At 37.4% G+C, this 21,970-nt stretch overlaps 1 protein-coding gene across 11 annotated transcripts in view; it reads left to right on the top strand.

Moving 5' to 3' along the window:
• Positions 1–21,970, top strand: part of RGS7 (regulator of G protein signaling 7) — a 246,431-nt gene that overhangs the window by 127,307 nt on the left and 97,154 nt on the right. For all 11 annotated transcript variants that reach the window (XM_032102207.1, XM_032102209.1, XM_032102210.1 and 8 more), the window contains one exon: positions 12,202–12,252. In XM_032102207.1, the coding sequence (XP_031958098.1) occupies positions 12,202–12,252 (51 nt within the window). The remainder of the gene's footprint in view (positions 1–12,201; positions 12,253–21,970) is intronic.

Consider the following 21,970-nt stretch of genomic DNA (forward strand, 5'->3'; position numbering starts at 1 on the left):
ATATTTCAAATAGAAAAAAAAAAGCCTTCAGCAAAGTTCTGATCAGAGTCAGTGACATTTCTGGTGTAACACTTGAATATTAGGATTAAGGTTGAAGGTTTGTACTCAGCTTCAGCAAACTTTCTTGTATCTCATACTTTGTATTTATTACAACTAGTTGAAAAATAGCTGATCTGTGCTACAGGCTGTGGAACAATGGGAATAAAGAACTAAAACCCCCAGATGACTACTTTGGCCAAACAAATTATTTTTATTCTGCAATTTCTCAGCATTTTGTTATGAAAGTCATGTTTTAGGACTTTCTGTTATAGCCTGTTGTTGGGGTCCCTCCCCCGCCGTGTAGCCCTGGGAGAGGGGCCCTGAGGGCACAGACACGGGGCTTCCCTGTCCCTGCTCAGCCTCGTTCCCATTGGTTGGTTTGTGTTCCCTGCGCGGGCAGAAGGACCTTTGGTCCCGTGACTGGAACAGTTCCTCAGCTGAGCCCCGGCCATGCGGCTGGAGAAATAAACATCTCTGAAACAGCTATCAAGAATCTGTCTGTCCATATATATTTCCTTTCCACGGGACTCCTGGTTTGATATATGCGTGTTGCAGGATCCCCACTGCAACAAATGGTGGAGAATGCGGGCAGAACGATCCCCGATCCCTAAGCGACTGATTTGTGTGAGTAAACCCTGGAAACTTTGGATTCCTCTTCTTGGTTTTGCTTTGCTATTCCATATCTAAACTATGGAGGAACCGTGGGAAGACTCTTGGCTCTCAGAGCCACATATGGACATTTATCTTAAACTTAAAACGATTCTTGAACAACGATTTGTAAATTTTAGCTTGATTCAAGCTCAGAAAGAACTGAAACACTTCCTGGCATGGTTGTTTAAGAACTTTTTCTATGTTTCTTGGGATTTAATTCTTACCAAGGGCTTTTGGAAAACCGTTTGGACACAGTTAATATTTGAGTCAAAATATATGCCGATGGAAGAATATTTTCGTGAATATTATTTAGTTACCGAGACTGCTGAGCAATGTCAGCTGTGTCCTGGCGAAGGGAAGCCTGGCGCAGGGACCGTGCGGCCCAGGCCACGTGCACCGAGCGCTCTGCGAGCAGCAGCGAGGCAGTTCCCGCGCGCGGGCGGAGCCACGCGAGCCGCAGTGTCGGTGGCGGAGCGAGGAGCGGCGGGACCCGGCGGTGCCTGCCCGGTCCTGTGCAGCGCGTGGTGGAGCGAGCCCTGGGAACGCCCGGCCGAGAGAGGCGGCACGCAGGCGGCGGCGGGCGGCGATGGCGGTGGAACGGAGCCGCGCCGAACCGAAACACGCGCTGGAGCAGGGCGCGGGGGGGTCATCGCTCGGGGGCCCGGCCGAGATGTGGGTGCAGCGCCCGGCAGCGGCAGCGAAGCTGCGACCAGAGGAGGCGACGCACGGAGAACTGAGCGGCGCGGCCCGGCCCGGCCCGCGCAGCCCCGAACGCGACCCCGGGAAGAGCGCGCAGGCACCAGCAGCCCCGACAATTCCAACACGGGAGCGACCGAAGGAGAGAGCAAAGACGCAGCGAGACAAAAAACAGCAGCCACTCGGAAAAAGATCATAGTAACTAAGACCTTAGGGATAGTAAAATGGTATAATGTTAAGCAAAATTATGGTTTTATAACAAGGTGTGACAACCAGCAAGACATATTCGTGCATAGAACTGCTATTAAAAAGAATAACCCTGAAAAATGCATCCCAAGCTTGGGAGATGGAGAGGTGGTGGAATTTAATATTGTACTAGGGAGAAAAGGGTTACAAGCATCGCAGGTCACTGGGCCTGATGGTGTTCCTGTAAAAGGCAGTATATATGCAAAAAATCGTAGTCATGTTAGACAATATCTCCATTGTAAGCCCCCCCTACAGTTTCCCTTTCCTAATCCCACCTTTCCCTTTTACCCTATGTCCTATTACCCCCAGTGTATTCCCAATCCGTTTTTTCATCCATGGTTTCCCTCACAAAACCATGCTTTTGCCAGTTGTTTCCCCAAAAATCCCTTTCCAATGCCGAGTGGGGGATGAAAAGGGGGAGGGAAGAAGTTAAACCCTCTCCTGCCTCAGTTTCCCCACAAAGCATGCTCAGAGAGTTCTGTCTCCTTTCTGTCAGCCCTAAGATGTTCCACAGAATCTGATTGGACATTTAAAGACTCAGGAGGGTGGCTTGTTTTGTCTTGAAACTGTTCTTGTTATGTTTATCCAGTTGTTTTCATTCTCCTTTTATTAAAATAAAACGGGTGAGGTGTTGGGGTCTCTCCCCTGCCATGGAGCCTTGGGAGAGGGGCCCTGAGGGCACAGACACGGGGTTTCCCTGCCCCTGCTCAGCCTCGTTCCCATTGGTTGGTTTGTGTTCCCTGCGCGGGCAGAAGGACCCTTGGTCCCGTGACTGGAACAGTTCCTCAGCAGAGCCCCGGCCTTGCGGCTGGAGAAATAAACATCTCTGAAACAGCTATCAAGAATCTGTCTGTCCATATATATTTCCTTTCCACGGGACTCCTGGTTTGATATATGCGTGTTGCAGGATCCCCACTGCAACAGCCTGTGTTCCTATACTGGATTGCATCTCTGAAGATAAGTATTTTGTACAACTGCTGTATTGTAGAATTTTTTTTATTGAGAAGAGGTTTCTCCTGTTGGAGATGTTTCTGCGTGTGTGAGAATGGCTGGGTAATGACCAGATTCTTGGGAAATCTGTGGTTCAGGAGCTTCTGCAGAGCATCACATTGTGCTGTTGTACTAAGCATCACTAAATCACTCTAAAAGGTGTATTTTTAAAAAATAACCAAATTAAATAGATTGGGTTATTCAGGAAATCTACACTGATCAAAAGGGGTTTTTTGGACATCAGTTTTGAGAGTCTTAAGTGAACAGTAAGAGCATGAGTCACTGAAAGAGTGTTTTGAAATAGCAACAGTGGAAAAACCCTTTTTCAAACCAACTGTATAAATTAAATATTATTGTGTAGGAACACTTTGTGAGGAAGGAGGTACATTGACATTGTTGCTGGGCCAATGTCAAAACTGCAAATCATTGTGTCCCAACTGACTTTCCTCCTGGAGTCAAAATCCCAAACCAAGTCTTATATAATTTATATATTTATTCCCTTTACCCCTGGATTAGGATTTGTGGATTTTCCCTTGTGAAAATCCTCCATGAATATTAAAGTGTCTAGCAGAAATGACATTGCTCCTCACTTCCTTCCATTGCCATCTGTGTGTGGGTGTCTTTTGGGGGGCAGTATGGCAAAAATTAGAAGCATTTCTGAAGGAAAATATTGTATTTCTTAGAGATATTAATGTGGAAATATGAAAAAATACATGCTTGAAGCATGGTCGAATTTCACAAAGCTTTTTTGTTGAACTTGGTTTTGGTGTTTGGTTTTACATGCTATTTTCAGACTGCTGATGTAAAAAAAAAAGAAAGCAAAAACGTTTACTGTGGCAGAGATAAACTCAGGCAGCTTTTACTGTGCTGTGGAGATTATCAAAGTGCAATGTGCAAACACTTACTGATACGTGTATGAGAGAAAGAACATATGCTTATCAATCTACCTGTTTTCTATGTACAAAGTTGTCAGCAAGACAGAGTAAAACATCCACTAGATACAAAAAGAAGGCCAGATGAACTATTTATGATTTTCCCTTAAGAATACATTTTCAGTTTTCCTGAAATGATCTTGGATGAATTTTTCAGAGTGAGAGTTCAAGATAGTTAGACAACAGTGATGCTACTATTGCCCTTTTATATGTTATTTCAGGGATAGGAGTCACACATCCATTCCCTCCTTAGCTTTTCTTGAGGGTGGCTGCTCTTACATTTGTACCCTGCAGTGTTCTCCACTAGCATACACTTGCCAATGCTGTTCTACTTCCCATTAACCAGACTGCACGCAGTAGGGAGGGGACACCAGGTGCTCAGCTTCCCGCAGGGGTGTCCTACAGGGTGGTAAATCATTTATTTTCTCTTCTTATCTCCCAAGCTATTTAACACAAAAGCCTTACACTTACAGCTCCAGCAAAAGGAATTAAAAGGGGCTGACACTTTATTGTGCCATAAATTGAGTCTCTCCTGATGGGAGAGAATTTGCTGAAAGTCCTTGCAAGGAGTTTAAAAGATAAAGCAAGACGTCTTCTGTAGTTTCAATGCTTCTAGACAGTTGTTTATTAAGTCTTATCAGAGGAACTGAGCCACTAGCGTGACCCAGGTACAGCATGGAAGGAGGAAAAGTAGGAGTGAGAGCAAGAAAGATTTTAACCAATGGTTACTAAAAAAGTACATTATTTTCACTTTCTTACCAATTATTCAGTAACACGACTAGGAACAGCGGAATTTTCTATCCAATAAATCCAAACTACTTTTACTGCAAAATATGGAGTAATAGAAGAAGGAGAAAAAGGTCTAGAGAACAACAACAATCCTCCATTTTGATATTTTTTACTCTTATCTATTTACCATAAAGAGAAGCCTAAAACCTCTAAATTTTTCACCCTATGACAATCTGACATAGTAGTCTATCACCTAATTCATACCACTGTATTTTCTAGTTGTTGTCTGACTGTTGATAATTTTTTCCAAGGTTTAAAGCTATACCAGTGTTGTCCAGGGGGGTAAAAACCCTTAAAAACAGTCAGAGAAATATTCTCGGCACTCTGGGTTCCTACAAGGGGCCACAACCAGAATGCCCCAACCAGAATGCCTAAAGATTGAGGTGGAGACACTCAGGTTCAAATGCCTTGAAACTGCCTGTGTCTGAGCAAAATTTGGACTAAGCTGCCTCATTATTTAGAGAATGTAATTAGCAGACAGTAGAAACTGTTCTCTTCCATGTGGAGTTTCTCATTATTTTAAAAAGAAATTACATCATGACAGAGAGAGATAGAAAAATATTTTCTTTAAGTCGGTGACTAGGCACTCACCTACAATTTGGGGCATTGATATTGCAGAACAGCCTCATTGCCGGTTGATTTACACAGTACACGCTGGTGCTGTGAAGAGCATGGACACCATTGTGCTTGCTGTTTGGAGGCTTCCTGCTCTCCACTTGGCATTAGATCCAGAATTGTTTTTTAGGATGTGATTTAGCTTGAGTTCCCAAAGGTAATGATAGATGGAAGACATGATGAGTAGCTGAATTCTTGGCTGTTTCTCTCTTAATAGTACCCAAATGTGTCTGCAGGTGTTTGAAAGGTAAGGAAAGGAGTTGACTGAGAGAAGAAGGATGGCACATCATGATGAGAAAAGTTGGAAGTCACTTAGCTTCTTATCTTCTTTTGCCATTATTTAAGATTTCTGATGAACAGGAAATCAAGTAGGTCTCACTAGTAAGTCTCCTGGCCTCCTTGTTTATCTCAGTCTTTAGAAGTTTTCCTTGAAGAAAGCATACAGTAGTTAAAAACTAAGTGTGATTTTTTTTTCTGGTTTTGGTTGGTTGTTTGGTTTTTGTTTTGTTTTTCTTTTTTATTTGGAGGTGAGGATTTATCATAAATGAAATTTCTTCAGGGTTTTTTTATGGTGTTCAAAATTCTGCTTATATTTTATGGGCTTTTCCCCCCACAAATATTTTTTACATAGAGGAATCTTTTAAGATTTTACATGTCATGTGCACACTGATACTCTATTCTTGTTCATCAAGATCACAAGGTTTTACATCATTTTGAAGGAAAGGATAAAAATTCCTTTGCAGTAGACAGGCTGTACAGGGCTTTCATGCTACTTAGTTTTTCTAAACAGCAACACTCTTGTCTTGCAAATGTTTAGTGTGGAGCAATGTTCTTCAGCAAGATGCTAAACTCTAGTGCTTAGGATAAGAGCCTTGGGATTACAGGAGTTTCATCTGTGGTTACTGGCATATTGCCAATTATGCACGGCTAGTGTCATTTGTGGCTGTGGAAGAGATCTAAGTAGAGGATGTCTTTTGGGAAACTTTAGAGATAAATGTTGCTGGAAAGAAGCAGCAATTCCTTTTGCTGGAGGAGATAGGGACCTGTGTGGATTGACACTTTTAGAATAAAGTGTGGCACAGATACACAGCCATATTTAATTATCCTTTTAGTGTTTATGAACTGGATTTCTGCTCTGAGGCTTGGTTATGACACAGAGTGTGACTGAAGTGTTTACATTACTGGAATTTGTTGGTCAGCACCACTGATTTATTTCATATAGGTATGGAAGTGGAAGAGATTTTCGCATTCTTTATTAGCTCTTTCACAATATGAATGTAGATGAATTTTCCTGTCTGAAGCAGAAAGTCATAACAGTATCAAGAAACACGTTGTTCTTCACAAGGTTAGGCTAGCCAGAATTATGGATCCGTTCTGCCCTTCTAGGCTTGAGTATTTCTGAATTACAGCTGAGAATGAAAGAGTCCAACTCAAAAGCGGTAGGATGATTCCTTTGAGGGTTTTATTTCTTCAAATTCCTGTATCTACCTTCACTTTGGAAAAAAGTATATTTCAGCTTATATTGTTTCAAAACTAGAAAACTGTAATTTTGTGCTTGAATAGTTTCATTAAAATATCTCATATTCTCTGTACAGTCAGTATTATTCAGATGACATTTTAAAATTTGCACCTGGGTACAAGCTTCCTTGAAGTTTAACAGAACTCAAACAAATGCATGGTCCACCCCCAATTATAAGAAATCAAAAGAGTAAGTTTCTGCATTTGTTTTCATCAGTAATTCTTAAAAGCAAGTAGCAGAAATACGTGTGGAAGTTGAGATGTAAATAATTTCTTTAATCAAATTGCACTCGATGTTTTTTATTTTAAAAAGTCAACCAACTTAAATAGTAAAGGTCAGGAAATTAAATATGTAAGTGCAATCAGCAGGGTATTAAAATTATCACAGTGTCAGCTCTGTTGCCACTCATGATAAAAAATTGTACCAACTTAAACCTATAAATCTATTTTACATTAATCCAAAAGAATACAGAAAAGAAAGAAAAAACCTATTAGCTAAAAACACAGGGTGGAAATAATTTATGGGGATTATGTTCCTTCAAGCACTTTTGCAACCCCAGCCTCAGAGAGGGGTCCCTGCATCCTTCTTTTACCTTTCTGTGGACACAGCAATCAAGTGATGCAAAGCCTCTCTTTGCTCAGCTGTAATAGACATAGGGAAAAATTAATCTGAATAATCCAGTATGGGTACTGGATAATAATGTATTTTTCCATAATTTAACCCATATATAGTATAGCCATTGTTTTTCTTCCCTCTGCCCTTCTGCCTGTAATTATACGGTACTTGATTTCTTTCAGATATATGCATGAAGAATTCATACACAAACTGTGCTTCTCAGATAAAGAAAAGAAACTGTAAAATATCCATGCTGATATATCTGTGGCAACAAATGCTATGGTTTGTGACTGTGAAAACTTCAAGGAGAATGCAGATCATTTTTGTCCCTCTCACCAGTGAAAGCCCTTCCTTGTAGAGTCCTACTCTCCATTAGACAGCAATTTTTGTTTGAAAACAGCTAGTGCTGAAAACCTGAGAGACCGCTGGCTTTTACAATCTCCTTGTTTATCTAATCCACTTTCTGTGTTTCCAATATCTGAATTAGTGGTGAGAAATGAAATTGCACCTTATATCTTTTTTCAGTCATGGCCAAGGATTTTGAAGAGTATATCAGTGACTAACCTTAATTTCCATGAAGTGATGGTGTTGGAGACAAAAGTTAAAATGACCCAATACCCTCCTTTCTCAATATAAAAAATAAAGAGAAACAGTGGAAATACAGTACTATTTCCTTAGTAATTTAGTAATAGTCTTGTCTTAAATTTAGACACTGATACTTTCTAGAGTCATGTTTATTAAGTTTTCTGTACTGTGAGCTGCCCTGCAAAAAATTCTCTAGGTTCTCAAGGCTAGGTGGTGGTGAAGCTCTGAAGCTGAGCCAGCTGACCAAGAGGTTCCCTCGAGGCAGCACCTGAATGATCTGCTCCTGCCTTTCAGCATCAAACAGGCCCATCTGCCCAGATGTCACAGTGCTGGGCAAACATAAGCGTGAGGGTTACATTGCCCTTGAAAGTTCAGATGGCAAAAATCTTGACTGTCAACAGCAAAACCCTCTCTCTTGGTATCCTCGGTGCAGAGGGGCTTCCTGCGTCACCTTCCCTCTTCATCATCTGCAAATACTCTGAGGTCTAAAAGTAAAAAGAAGAATAGGTATTAGTTACTAAACTGAGATATTAACAGCAAAAGACTATTTTCTTTGCAAGGTTGAACCTGTCTCTTTATGAAGTAAGAACTCATTAAGTTTCTCAGTGGTCTCTTTGTTTGTGATTCTGATTAATAAAATATGCTTTCTTGCAACTGTCTCTCCTTCTGCTAAATACATTTTTGAATTTTGAAAAAGATAGAGCATTTTGAATTTTGCTTTTCTTTTGCAGTACTAATATCATATCTTTTTTCTGACAGATCAAGGCTTACATGGCTCATTGCATCTAGGCATAGCAAAAATTTGATTTATAATTCCTGTGAAATTTTCTATAGATCAGAACCAGCACCTTTTGGAAATGTACTCTGTAAGGACTTGTTTAAAATAGGGGATTTTCTCTGAAAGGTAACCTTCGCATTGCCTTGGCATTATGACTTTGACTTGGAAATTAGTATTGCAGAGTTCAGACAGCATGCTTTCATCAAAAAGTATTTTCTTAAGATCTGTGACAGCTTCAGCAACTGCTGTTTTTGGACCATTTAATTTAAAATTAACCACTTGTGGAATTTTCAGCAAGTACATTTTACAAAGAACATGACTGAGTCTTTTTTGTTTGTATATGAACATAGACATATTTTTGCCTATTTCTTTAAAGAAGATTAAAGTTTATAATTTTTGGGCTTGAGTAAGATCTTGTGAATTTTTTTGCTTTTATCTGGATAGGTGCTGGTGTTTAAGGAATCTCACAGTTGGCTTTCAGGCTCTATATCTAAAAAACCCCATTTTTTCAAATATTTTCTGCTCATGTTAGTTTTAAGATATTATTAAAAATTATTACTTTGCCTTGTCCAGTTTCATTTGCTTTAGAAATTGGCATGGCAATTGAAGGTTTTTCTGGGATTTCAAAATTCAGTCAGCAATTTGACTGAAGTCTTCCAGACCTTGCAGATCTAATAGCCAATTTGCCTTTTTTGCTGCTTGGTGGAAGTGAGGCAGGGAGACCTGGAGAACTCGAGAATCTGCTTTGACAATGTTATAACTGGGTCATTGTTATCACACATTAAATGGTATGCAAAAACTGAGTATATGATGCAGCAAACATTTTCTATTTTGGATTGCTAAAATTTTCCTTTTCAGGCGAGTCCAGTACCAAGGTAGTGGTTTCCACAAAATTTATATCATCTGACTAGTTTGTCTTTTTGCTGGATTTCTGGTGATAAGACAGAATAAGGTTTGAAGGTTAAAGATTTTTCATCCTATAAGTATTAGTTCTTGTTTACAAATAATGATGTTTATAGTCTTGGATCATAATTCCTATAGATGTGAAGTGTCGCGTATTAAAACTGACATGAATTTACTGGTCAGTTTTTTTCGAAGCTACACTGACAGGAAGTATTGTTTTCCTGTTTTCACCTGTTTTGTTGCCTTGGTTTTTTTCCTGAGATAAGAAATTAGAGTAATGATTTTGCTTTTAGAAACACATTTGCATAAGTAATAAACCTTAGAAAAGGGCACAGGAATGATTAAGGGAAACAATATTGTTGATTAGATGTTGAAACCAGTAGCTAAAAAAACACCCAGCAAGCTCTACAAGTTAATACCTTTATTATACTTTTAGGACTACAGTTGGCCCCAAGATCTCCCAAAGAAATATGAACTGATACATTTCTCACTTGTGATATGACAGATTACTTGCAAGTTGATTTTACTTGAATAGCTTTCACACTAGAAGGAGAGTATTTGATGTTGGTATTTATTCATCTGTCATTAAAGTCATGCATCTGAAATCATCAGTGTGTTCAAATGCAATAGCTGGCTTAAACTCCTGTCCAGGCTTTCCAGTGCCAGGGCAATGGCTTCAGGATAAAGTGTGAATAGAGCATCAATGAACTTTCATAATCAGATGGTGCCATTTTCAAGAAAGCCCATTTCCCACTCTTATTAATAATAAGCCAAAAGACAGTGGAGCATACGGAGGTGAAATTTGTGATGTGCAGACCATGTATATGCAAATGTGAGGCCAGGAGCTGAGGACTGAGGAATACAGGACTGAGGAATGTCACTGTAAGAAAGTTTTCAAAAGATGCAAAAAGGAAAGAAGTTTTTGAAGGCGAGGTGAAAAGAAGATTTCTTCCCATAGTGTACCTTAGAGATTTGAAAGAAGACAAAGTAAAAAATCAGTATTCAAAAATGTCATGTTGTTTTTCTAATTTTTATCTTTGATCTTTGAAGATTTAGGGAAATATTTAGGACTGACTAACTTCTCTAGTCAGCTGACAGAAAAATATAGCTATGCTTGGAACTGCGTCATTGAGGCTTATGAAGTTTCATCTTAAACTAAAATTCTGTCAGCGTCAGCCTTGTAAATTTCATATGTATAAAAAAAGGACTAAAGTTGTATTTATAAAAATAGAATATTTTGGGGGTAGGAATATCTCTCTCTAACATTTTGTATACCTCCAACAGCATGCGAAGGTAAATTGCCTCATTTGAGGTATAAAGCCATATAAATGCTGTGAGAAACAGTGCCACTGCAGTTTAATATCTTTCAAAATTTAGATATTTAACATAGTAATGAAAATGTCTCCTCTGGACATGGTTGTTAAATCTCTAGAGATTTTCACTGCTATGTAATCAATTTAGTAATGCATACACACAGGGAAAGCTATGATATAATCAATGGGGCTTTGTAAAATATATGATAGAGCTATTCACTAAGTGTAATAAAATGAAAGTTGTAAGGAGAAGTAAATTTCCGTCTCTGAAATGCCTTTTTAAAATATTGTTTTCAGTGCCTTAAGATAAGCAAAGGAAATTAAGCAGTATGTAAAGTACAGGCAGAAATATGAATCTAGGGAGCAACAAGGGAAATATGCTCCATATTCTAGTGTTATATATTATTGTACATTCAAGAGATTTTATTGATTTGGTTTATATCTGTGTGAGTTGTATAAATTTTTATTATTGTTTTAAATCTAAGGTTTATCAAAGAATTTTTTTTATAATGCTTGATGGGAAATAGATGAGCAACTTAAATATTGGCTCTATAAGGAAATATGTGATGTCTCCCTCTATTACATTGCTTGTCTGAACTGGAGGTATCATGAACCACGAAGAACATGCATGTAACATCCCCTAGTGTTTCACTCATTTTCCCTCTAAGCCAGTTTGGTTATTTCAAGTTGCTTAAATCATGATTGTGGTTTGGGTTTTTTGTCCGCAGCAATGCTTCATAATTTATTTTGCAAATCATGTTAACAGTGAGTGAAGTTCAACTGTAGCTTTCTGCCTGAAAAACAAGTCTGACTTCAGCTTGTGGCATGAACTGCAAAGTGTGATAGAAGTGCAGTTGATAGAAGTGCATGCCCAAGAGGAGCAGAGGGGTTAGGAATTAGGAGGTGAGGTTGGAAGGATACTCAGTGTAAAAGGCAGGAAGAAACCTGGTGTCAAAGGTGTTAAGAGGTGGGCAATAGCACATGACCTTAAAACAAGGCAGGAAATTAAATAGAAAGAAAAGGATATGCAGTAAATGAAGGGATGGAGAGCAAGGGTGACTGGAGTGGTAAGGAAAGCACTTTACCACTGAGGGAAAAATGAATTTTGTTGAGAGCTTAGCCATGAGGTGGAATTTGATCCATTGGTAGTCCATATGTAGGTAACTGAATATGCTTTTACTGGTAAACTAATTTTTAAGGGGGGGAAACATAGGTTAATAAAATGTTTTTCTATGTAAATTTCGAAGTAGTGTTATTTTTAAAATGCAGACTACTACTGCGCATTTAATGCACTTCTATTACGTTTTATAAGTCTTGCCTGAAGAAAAAAGTGCTGTGTTTCACTGCTAAAACAAAGCTAAAAAAAGAAACTAAACTAAAATAGAATGGCCAGTGGGTTTTTTTTTCTAGACAAACTGAGCAAAAAATGTAGATCTCTTCCATGGAAAAACAATATGAATTGCCTCAGGGATCTGAAGAATAGGGAGAGAAAATTTACTAATCTATAAATGCCTTTTCTTTTGCTCCTAGGTTCAGATATTGTTCAATGGTTAACGAAGAATTTATCGATAGAAGACCCAGGTAATTTCTTTTGTTTTCATGTCTTCAAATTCTAGTTTGTTTTTTTTAAAATTATTGGACCTGACTTTGTTTTCTGCTGCAGCGGGAGTGACAAGACAGCATTTGACCAGTATAATTTCAATAGCAAAACAGACATCAAATCTTAGAAACCTTTGCTAAGAATCTGAGGATTTTGATTATCCCTTTGATTGCTGCAGGTAACAGGAAACAATTTGATGGACAACAATGATAATGGTAGTTCTTTGGTAGAAAATGTGTTTGAGTCCATGAGGAATTTATTCAGTGTTATTGTTAAATACATGCTGTTTTCTTACGGAATCTTTCAATATATAAAAAATAAATAGAACTACTAAAATACATTCTTGTACTGTTACTAAAAGCTAATCTTAAATTTGGACACTTTCATAGCATCTTAAATGGAAGGTGAAATGCAAATAAAATCAGTCATATGAGGAAGAACAGTTCATTGCTTGATCAGCTGGATTGAGACATGGAAGTAAGGGTTTGGTTCCAAACTCTGCCACTGGTTTGTTGTGTGGCTAGCAGGAAACACAGTTTGGTTTGAAATACAGATTTTAAAAGAAACATAAAGATTTAGTTAGAAGGTTAGCTGTGCTGAATTTAGTTAAAATAGAAGTGAGCTTAGGCCCAGCTAGAATTAATTAAAAGTTAATAGTTAGTAAAGAAGAGCTGGACCTGAAATGAGTTTTCAAGATGCGAGTAACTGATTACTAAATAACTGATTACCTGTCACTTTTATATTTGTTTAGCTGTGCTTAGAATGAGAGACAGAAACATTGATAAGTAGATCTAGGGAACGTAAACAATTATCAATTTCCTCCCCATCTGAGAACCTATTCATAAGTCCCACAAAGAGGAACTGGAAGGTCACCAAAAGTAATTTGTCAAAACCCAGGGAGGCAGAAAGGTCAGATCGAGGAAGACCACTTTTACCTCATCTTCGAGACCACCGACCCAATTCAGGGAGCATACCATGCATGCTTAATGACATTTAAGCTAAATTCCATACGAAGTGGAGAATGGGAGGTATCAATGTTATACATACGCATTTGTATTTTGGATATTCATAACTTTTGTAGATAAATAGACTTTGTATTGGCTTGTAACTTTGCACTGCTTATCAGGGAGCTACCCATGCAGCTGCCCGGCGCTGGAATAAACATACACTTTCTAACTCTAAACCATTAGAGAGTCTTTGTCCATCTCAGTTGGGTGTCGATATTAGATCCATACCCATATTTTGGTAATTCAGGTTATTGCATTTAGTTATTATTTATTTCCTTGATTGACTGGAATCTAGTTACCTGATCAGAAATTTTCTGTAAAGGAATGATTTCTAGTAGAAAATGCTGAATTGTAGAAATAAAATATTCTGTGGAAGTTCCCATTTTCTTTTGTTTAGAGGAAAGATAATCTTCCCTCTTTAAAAATGATCAAAAATGCTTTTTTCCCTTGCTTTGTTTCAGGCTTTTTTTTTAGGTGTTTGGGAGTTATTTTTGTCTTTATTTTTAAATGTGTCTTTCTGTAAAATTACAAATACAAATCAAAGTATGATCACGGCAAAAAGCAAAATCACTGTATCTAAAACTGCGACTTGAGCAACAAGGAACTATCAATATGTAATTTGATATTTGGAAGTAGTCAGTTCACAATGTATTGGCATGTTACATTAAAGAGATCACTGCATTTCTAACTAACTTTGAACAGTGCTGTATGTTTGCTTCCTGAAGGTAATGTGCAGGTTTCAAGAGACCTAAGTGTGATATTGCATTTCTCAGTTGTTGGCTACAAAACACTCACCTATTTGTATTTACTATTTTTGTATTTATTTGATGTGGAAGCTTAACCTTTATTTGTCAAACCAGAACTGCAATACTGGAATAGGCTGTCATTCAGATTACCTGCTTGGTGCAAAATTTGGAATAGGAAAAGCTTGTGCTAAACAGAAACCAAGTCTCCTTGTTCCTTATGTTCATCTCCAATTAAAATTAAACAAACACACAAACTACTAACATATGTAACCAAAACACCACAGTAATTTAGCTGAAACTGGGTTTTATCCTCTCAGATTACATGGATGGAAAAAACTGTCCACAATGGCAAAAACGTCTTATGTATATTGGTTCTAGTCCAAAGTCAGCTATCTGGAACTGGTTAAATTCAGATCTTCAGAAAACAAATAGCCCTAAATGCTTCCTTTGGGTAATGCTCAGAATTGCCACATGACAGTGAACTTGAGAGATGGTGAGCAAGAGCTTTTCACATGACAGAACTTCTGAAAATGTTCTGTTTTTTCAAAATTCATAAGTGTGTGGCTTTTCGTTTCTGTTCTGGACAAGTCAATCTAGAACCCCATGTGGAAAAGACCTAAATTTCTGCAATATGTTGTCACCGTAATTTGGATTTCCAGTGTCCTCTGACTGCTTTTAACCAGTGTGTCAGAGTTTAACCTGGTTGTCTTTTAAAACTCCCTGTAGGGTCCTGTTACAAATCACTTGTGAAGCTATGCAGTTTTGTGATGCAGAAATAAATAATGCCTCAGTTTGCACTGAAAATTATCATCTCTGTCTAAATCTGATATCAGCCACATACCTAGAAGAACAACATAAAGTAGACCTTGGATTTCATATTTTAAGATATATTCTATTCTGTCCAGAAAAATGTAAGGACTATTTGCACAACTCATCTACAAGTGCTGTGCAAATACTCATGCAAGCAAGGCAGGTAAATTGCGATTTAAGTAGACAGATTCACAGAAGGGGCCTCAGATTAGAAGGGACCTCAGAAGACCATGTGGTCCAACTTTCATGGAGAGGCAAACCTGGTTGAGATTACCTAGCACTCTGTCCTGTCTCATCTTGGATGCCGCCACTGATGGGAACTCCGCCTCATCCAGTGATTATTTGTTCTCACTGTAAAAAATTTGAATAGATGAAACCTCTCTCCATGCAACTTGTACCCATTGCCCTTTATCCTCTCAGTGTGGCTCCCTGTGAAGATAATCTCTGTCCTCTAAGTACTGGAAAACTGTGATGAGGTCCCATTCCGAGCCTTGTTCTCCAGGGTGAAAACACCTAACTCCTTCAGTCAACTTGTTCTTTAATAAAACACAGAACTAGTAAGGAGAAAGTAACGCTACTGATGCTGCCATACTTTATACATAAAAAAGTAATATTTTTTAGTGTAGTTTTTTCCCTTGCTTTGCATAGGGAATACAGCTCCAATACCATTTAAGTGGAAATGAAGTAGGCAGCTCTATGGATAGTGGGAGAACCAAAGGTAGAAGAAGGCCTGACAGCAACATTTGCTTCAATGTGTTAGTAAGTGTAAAGCTCTCACCTGGAAACAGCAATTTCCAGTAAAAAATAGTAACAAGCTGGAACTTGTAAACTGCCAGTCAATAAAACCATGCAGATTTTTCATAAATGGAAAATAATTTTCAGTGGAATATTTGAAAGATTTTGGCTTGCTGCAGTAGATCTCCATCAAGAAAATAAACTGGAGATGCTAGGTGGATTCTGCTAAATTGTACCAGATTTGAAGTTATTTCAGTGGAGCAGAGCTTGTGCCCAGAATAGCTGTGTACAATGCAAGGTACAGTTGCTGTTACATTGTTTGCTTTTCAATATGTACTTAAAAAATATTTGTATTTCAGCCTACAACTCATCTGTAAAATTTTAAGGAACAGGAATTGTCCAAGTTAATTTTAATGGCGAAGTTTTATTCAGGAATAAATGTAAGCATGATCTCAACCTGAAAAGAAGCAATTAACTGAGTTTACAGAATTGTAAGGGCTTGTGGTTTGGCACTTAGACATGTGTTGTTGAATTGACCATTACAGGGTGAGTGCTGACTCTTCACTGATGTTGCCAATTACTCTTAATGTGGAAAATCTACTTTGTTTTTCTACATTGTGTTTTCTTTTTCAAAGTGATCATTAATGATGTGAAATGCACCAGAATGACCACACCAGCAACTGAAGTTCTTTTAATCCTTAGTGGAAAAAATAGAACAAAAAGGACAGATGAGCTGATTTAAAGGTTGCAGCTCAAATTGCCAAGAGACTAATCCTGTACTTGGTTCTTGCACTGATTTCTTCGATGCCCTTTTGGCAAACACTTGATTTCTCTGTTCCGTAATATTCAACATGCTAATAGTAAATCATGCTGTTGTCTCCTGAAGGAAAAAGAACAGTATGAGTTTTCCAGTCTTTTCACAATGAAATGTGTTATTCACAAACGCTGATTTCATCTTCAAGTCATCCCTTGAATAATTTTCTTCTAGATGTGTCAGAAAAGTAGATAATAAGAGTAGATAATGTATTTAGACATCATCCTCATGTTCCTTTACAGTACCTTTATTCCTGAGTGTTGCTTATTTATTTTTCTCACAGCTGCAAAGCAGCTGAATTTGGCTGGAGTCACTTTATTCGGATGGTTGCCCCAGCAGAGACACTGCAGCCACTCTAGAATGCTTGACCTCGACACTCACATTGCCCTGCTCCAGCTCATTTAGGCGGTCTGTTGAAGTAGTTTGGTACTGCACTTAGACATCAGGAATTACATTAAAGCCAAAAATATATATGACTAGATCTACTTTTATAATGAAAAAAGACTACCTTGGTATTTACATCCTCCTGTGATTTTTCAGTTTCAGTTCTCACCATTTATGGTCTTTTCACTTAACTGGTGCAACTAATTTGTAACTAGATGCCCATTAGCGTCCATGAAAACTGTGGTCACTGATCCAGTGAAAGAAAAAGGGAGGGCTCAGAAGCACAACATCTGTTTATGCTTGTTCCAGTTTTCCCTCCTTTGCTTTGTACTCAAATCTCTCTCCAGCAGCTGCTATACTAATAATGACCTTGATAATACACAGGACTTGCTTGAAAGAGTTAAAAGAAAAATGTTAGGATTTTTATTTGAGCTTATGAAAGTTTACTTGAAAAATTGTTCAGTTCCCTGTTTTCCCTTTCCCCAATTATATGCAGAAAGGTAGCAGCAAAGAGCAGGAGCCAGACAAGATGTTCTAAACAATTGCCATTTGGGAAACAGCACTAGGGAACTGCACTAGGGAGGTACTTCCAGAGATTGCTAACAGAGAAAAGAGTCTCTTATGAGAAGAAATAAAGAAGGGAATGAAAAGGTCATGCTTATCTTTGCAGTCTCTGCATTAATCTAAACTTGGGGAAGTGCAAGAAGAGTAGAATGTTCCCCTTTATAATCTTAAAAAAAACCAGCAACCCAAAACCGAAATAAAATAATTTATATTGCCTGCACACATACCATACCCCTCATGTTGGGAAACCAGGGACACTAGACACTGTAATTTTTCATATACCTAATAGAAATTCTGGCACATTTTATTTGATAGCAAACCTCATGAGCCTTTGTCAATTCTAGTGTAACTAACTTCCCAGCTTGCTTCTACTGGGTGAATTTGATCTGAGCTTGTCAGATCCTGTAACATTTCAATGGAATAATGACTTTTATCTCAGATGAACAAAAAGAAAGTAAAACAAAGTTCTGTTTGAGAATGGAAAATATCAGAATTTACAGACACTTTTTTTAAAATAGTAACATTGTGATACTCATGCAAAAAATGTGTGGGTCAGGTTTCCTATAATTACATGCAGCATAGGTGGTACTTACCTGTGTGTGGTAATCATTGGGCTTCTAGCCACTCTTGAGGTTCCAGGAGTGCAACGCTAAATGTTCATGTGAAGAGGCTGTTTTATTTGCCCAAAGCCTTTAGAGAGATTTTGTAAATGGTGAACAGAGGTGTACTGACTGCAATTCAATTGTGACAGGATGTATCAGATTTAATGGATTTCATGTTTTTTCCACTGAAGCTTCTTCCAGATTAGCATAATCTATTATCCTGTATAGCCTGTGTGTGTTAGGAGTGTTTTCGAAGAGCACAGAGACCTGCAGGGCCACCTGGAGTGAGCTGTTTTTCTACAAATGTGCCAGTACTCTTTGAACAGTCTCATTTCCCTGTAGTCACTCTTGAAAGTGATTAATATGTTCCTAGTTTGGCCATTTTATTTCCTCTCTTGTAGATAGGTGGTAGGCTACATCTGTACTCATTTTCAATTTTCTTTGAAGGAGCAGTCATTTCTTCTGGTTAATTATTAGTTATTTCTTCTGGCATCTGGTTAAAAATGAAAATTTTTTTACATTTATAGGGAAGATACAAAGTTTGTGACTGGTATTGATGCAAAGTATGCTATCAGTGTCATGATGCAAAGTACGTTATCATGGTATTAGTTACAAAGTTCTTCCTTCACACAGGCAAATAGGTCAAACTACTACAACTGTTCCATCATGCTAAGCATGTCTAAATAAAATTTGTTATTGCCTTGAGGAGGCATTATTTTGCAAGATTTCATAAAAAATAGGTTCTGTTTTTTCACTCTAGCAATTAAGAAATTTTATAAACGTTTCGGTTACCTGGGAAATATAAATGAGTTGTGTCTGCTTAATTTATAAATAAATGTCCATCTTGGAGTAATGGGTGAAGAAGACAAGTATGGAATTTGCTGCTGTCTAGCATAATTTTTTGTACAATAAAATGGTTGTAAAAATAAAATGATAGTACTAGGTATTGGTATGACAAAATGCATGTGTTCTGTAAAGTTGTTGCTGTCAGCAACCTGTTTGATATTGTCAATAGCATACTGACTCAAAATAGATCTCTTTTGGTTCTTATTAGGCTTTGAGCCACTATACCTACTGAGAGGTGTCCCTGACCATGTCAGCAGGGTTGGAACTAGATGAAATTTAGGTCTCTTCCTACCCAAACCATACTATAATTCTATGATTCAAATATAACTTGTGTGACATACACATTTTCTGTATAAAACAGAACTCTATTGATGGTTCCTTCTCTCTGGTTAAAAACAAGGCACCAACTGAGTTTTTAAATTTAGTTTTTCTTAATACTAATTCTGGTTCCATGGTGATGACTTCAAAGATATTTATTTTAATAGGAAATAATTACTGCCTTTAATATCAAATTCTCCAGATTCTACTCAGAATTATTTTCACTATTAAGTATAATACCTTCACATGACATTCACTCCTTCATCCTTTGTTTTAACCATTAAAGGTGAAATTCCAACCTCTGCACAAAGTTGGAAGTTGTATTTTTAACTCCAATGAAACAAGATTTAACTAGGTGCCTTTTAAAATAGTATTAGGTGTAACATGGCCTTTAAGCTACATCTCAGGCTAAAATCCAAAATCTAGTTTATAAAATGTGTCTGATATCCAGTTAGATTTGAAAAATTGAAACAAACCAACAATCAGCATATTCTTTACAATTCAGTAGGCAGCATGGGCTTTATTTCACTGAGGTCTCAGAGTCTTATTGAGAGAAAAGGAAGAAAAAGTATTGACTAGAATAAAAAATACTGATTAAAAAAATATGTCTGAACAAGCCTACTGAGATAACAGCTTAATGTTAAAACTGTTACCTGATCAAGATAATAGAAGCTGAAACGTCATTAATCTTTAAGTAATTTCATTGGAAAGGACTTCAGATGCTCTGTTGCACCATTTGAAGGAAGATTTTAATTCTGTCACAGAACAAGTTAGGCCTTAAATCTAAATTGCACAATTGAAATCTTTACCCATGAAGTTATGTCAAAGTACACAGCTTTGTCATAAATCTATAGATAAGATGAGCTATTGAAAAGTCATACTTGCTTCTCCTCAGTGATTTATAAGGTCTGAAAAGCTTTATAATCAGTTTTTAGAATGAAATCCCAAATCAGGCATTTTTCCTTAGTTTTCTTCGAAAATTCTCCACATTGTTTTTCTAAGCAACTTAGTCTTCCTAAAGTGTGTATTTCCTTCTGGGTGTTGTACCTATATCTCTTCCTTGATGTTGCCACTCAGAATATGGAAGAAATATTTTAGCATAAGGCAAATATAGGTAAAGGCTATATTAACTCCTTATTGATGCATCAGATTTTAAAAATAACAGGCTTCAGATCCCAAATCCTGCTGATTTGAAAATATCATCTGTTCCCCATCCTGTCTGCTTGTATTGCAACTCTTTAAACAAGTAGCAGTATGGTCAGAGACTATTATGTTACTGACTGTTAATAACAACAAACATATATTGACTTAGCTGAGGATGAAAGCACAAATGAGGACTCCAAGAAAAATTATGCTCTTTTAGGGAGAACTCTGATAACATTTAGAAATAAAGCTAATTATTTAATTGCATAAATTGAATTATAATGACCTTCTTAATAAAATATTTTATCTCATTTCTACTAAAGTTACTAGGAAATTTTATGGTTTTCTTACTGTTTGACAGCCTCCTTCTGAACCTTTGGGACCATACCAAGTTTTGGAGGTTTAAGAGGAAGAACATTTACTAATTCCCAATTCACACTGGCATAATTAATTAAAAGCAGCTAAAGAACTGTCTAGAGCCTTCATTAGATTTCAGCTTCTTTGTTTGCCAAAGAACTGTGTTATATAGTAATGAAAAATGCAAGTAGGTGGAAGTGAGATTTTAAATCTGGCCAACTTAATTGAATAAAAGCAGTTGAAATCCTATTTCATCTTGCCGACAGCTGCTGCAGCTATTTATAGTCAAGTAAACAAAAATGTTTTGATATTTACATGTCATATGTAGTATTTGGTGACTGGAAGGTTAGTGTGAGGCCTTCTCTTGATTTTGTTAGTAATTGACCTGAGGAGAGTTTTAAGTTTTTCCGTAGCACATGTGGAGAAATACTGCTCTGTGCACAGGGGCACAGTGATGGTCCAAGATCAGGCACATTTACTATGCAAAGGACATTGCTTGCCATTTCATCTTGGACAGAATAATATTTCCTAGGCACTCTCTCATTTTTTTCAATACATCCTTCCCTCTTTTTCTTCCTTTTTTCATCTCTACTCCTCTACTATCTGCTCCTCCTTTTTATTTTTTTTTTTGTTTGTTTTTAATCTCCATGGTTCATGCTCCAATTTTACGGCATAAAATCCTCTGGCTCTCACTTGTTTATGGCTGGTGGTTGGATCTAATTAATGTGTACTTCTCCATTCAGATGTTCTCCCTCTAATGTCTCTCCCTTTTTCTAATTTCACTGGTTGCATTCAGTCATCTACTCAAATTCCACAAATTATCAGGATCTTAATTGTTTCTGTGGTGGGGTGGGTGACAACAGCCGTGTCGACTCTGGTTTTGTAGCTGCAATACCTCATTTAGCTTCAGAACAGTTGGAACCACAAAGTATAAAATACCTAGTGTCAATAGAATTTAATTTTTACAGGTGATAAAAAATTACTTTTCTCACTAAAGCTGAGGCTTAAATTAATTAAAAAAAAATCCAAGCCATAAAAAGAGTCTATTCACCTCAGTTAGGCGTGCAGAAATTATTACAAGTAATTTACACTTCCTTTTGAAAATTTGCTTCCTGATTACTGTCTACTTTATGGTAATACTTCAGTTAAACTGGAAAACTTAACCTTTTGATAGCCTTTAAGTTTATTAGAAATGTGAAATATTTGCCTCTTGAAATTTTGGAATTATTTACATCATCAAATATAACCACTAGCATGAAAGAAAACAAGCAAAAATGTGAGAAGCAACATTATATCATGGTAACTGTGGAACAGAATCATAGACCTTTTAAGGTTTGAAAAGACTCTAAGATCATTGTGTCCAACCATTAACC

The sequence above is a fragment of the Corvus moneduloides genome, chromosome 3, assembly GCF_009650955.1.
Source record: "Corvus moneduloides isolate bCorMon1 chromosome 3, bCorMon1.pri, whole genome shotgun sequence".
NCBI classification, from domain to species: Eukaryota; Metazoa; Chordata; class Aves; order Passeriformes; family Corvidae; genus Corvus; species Corvus moneduloides.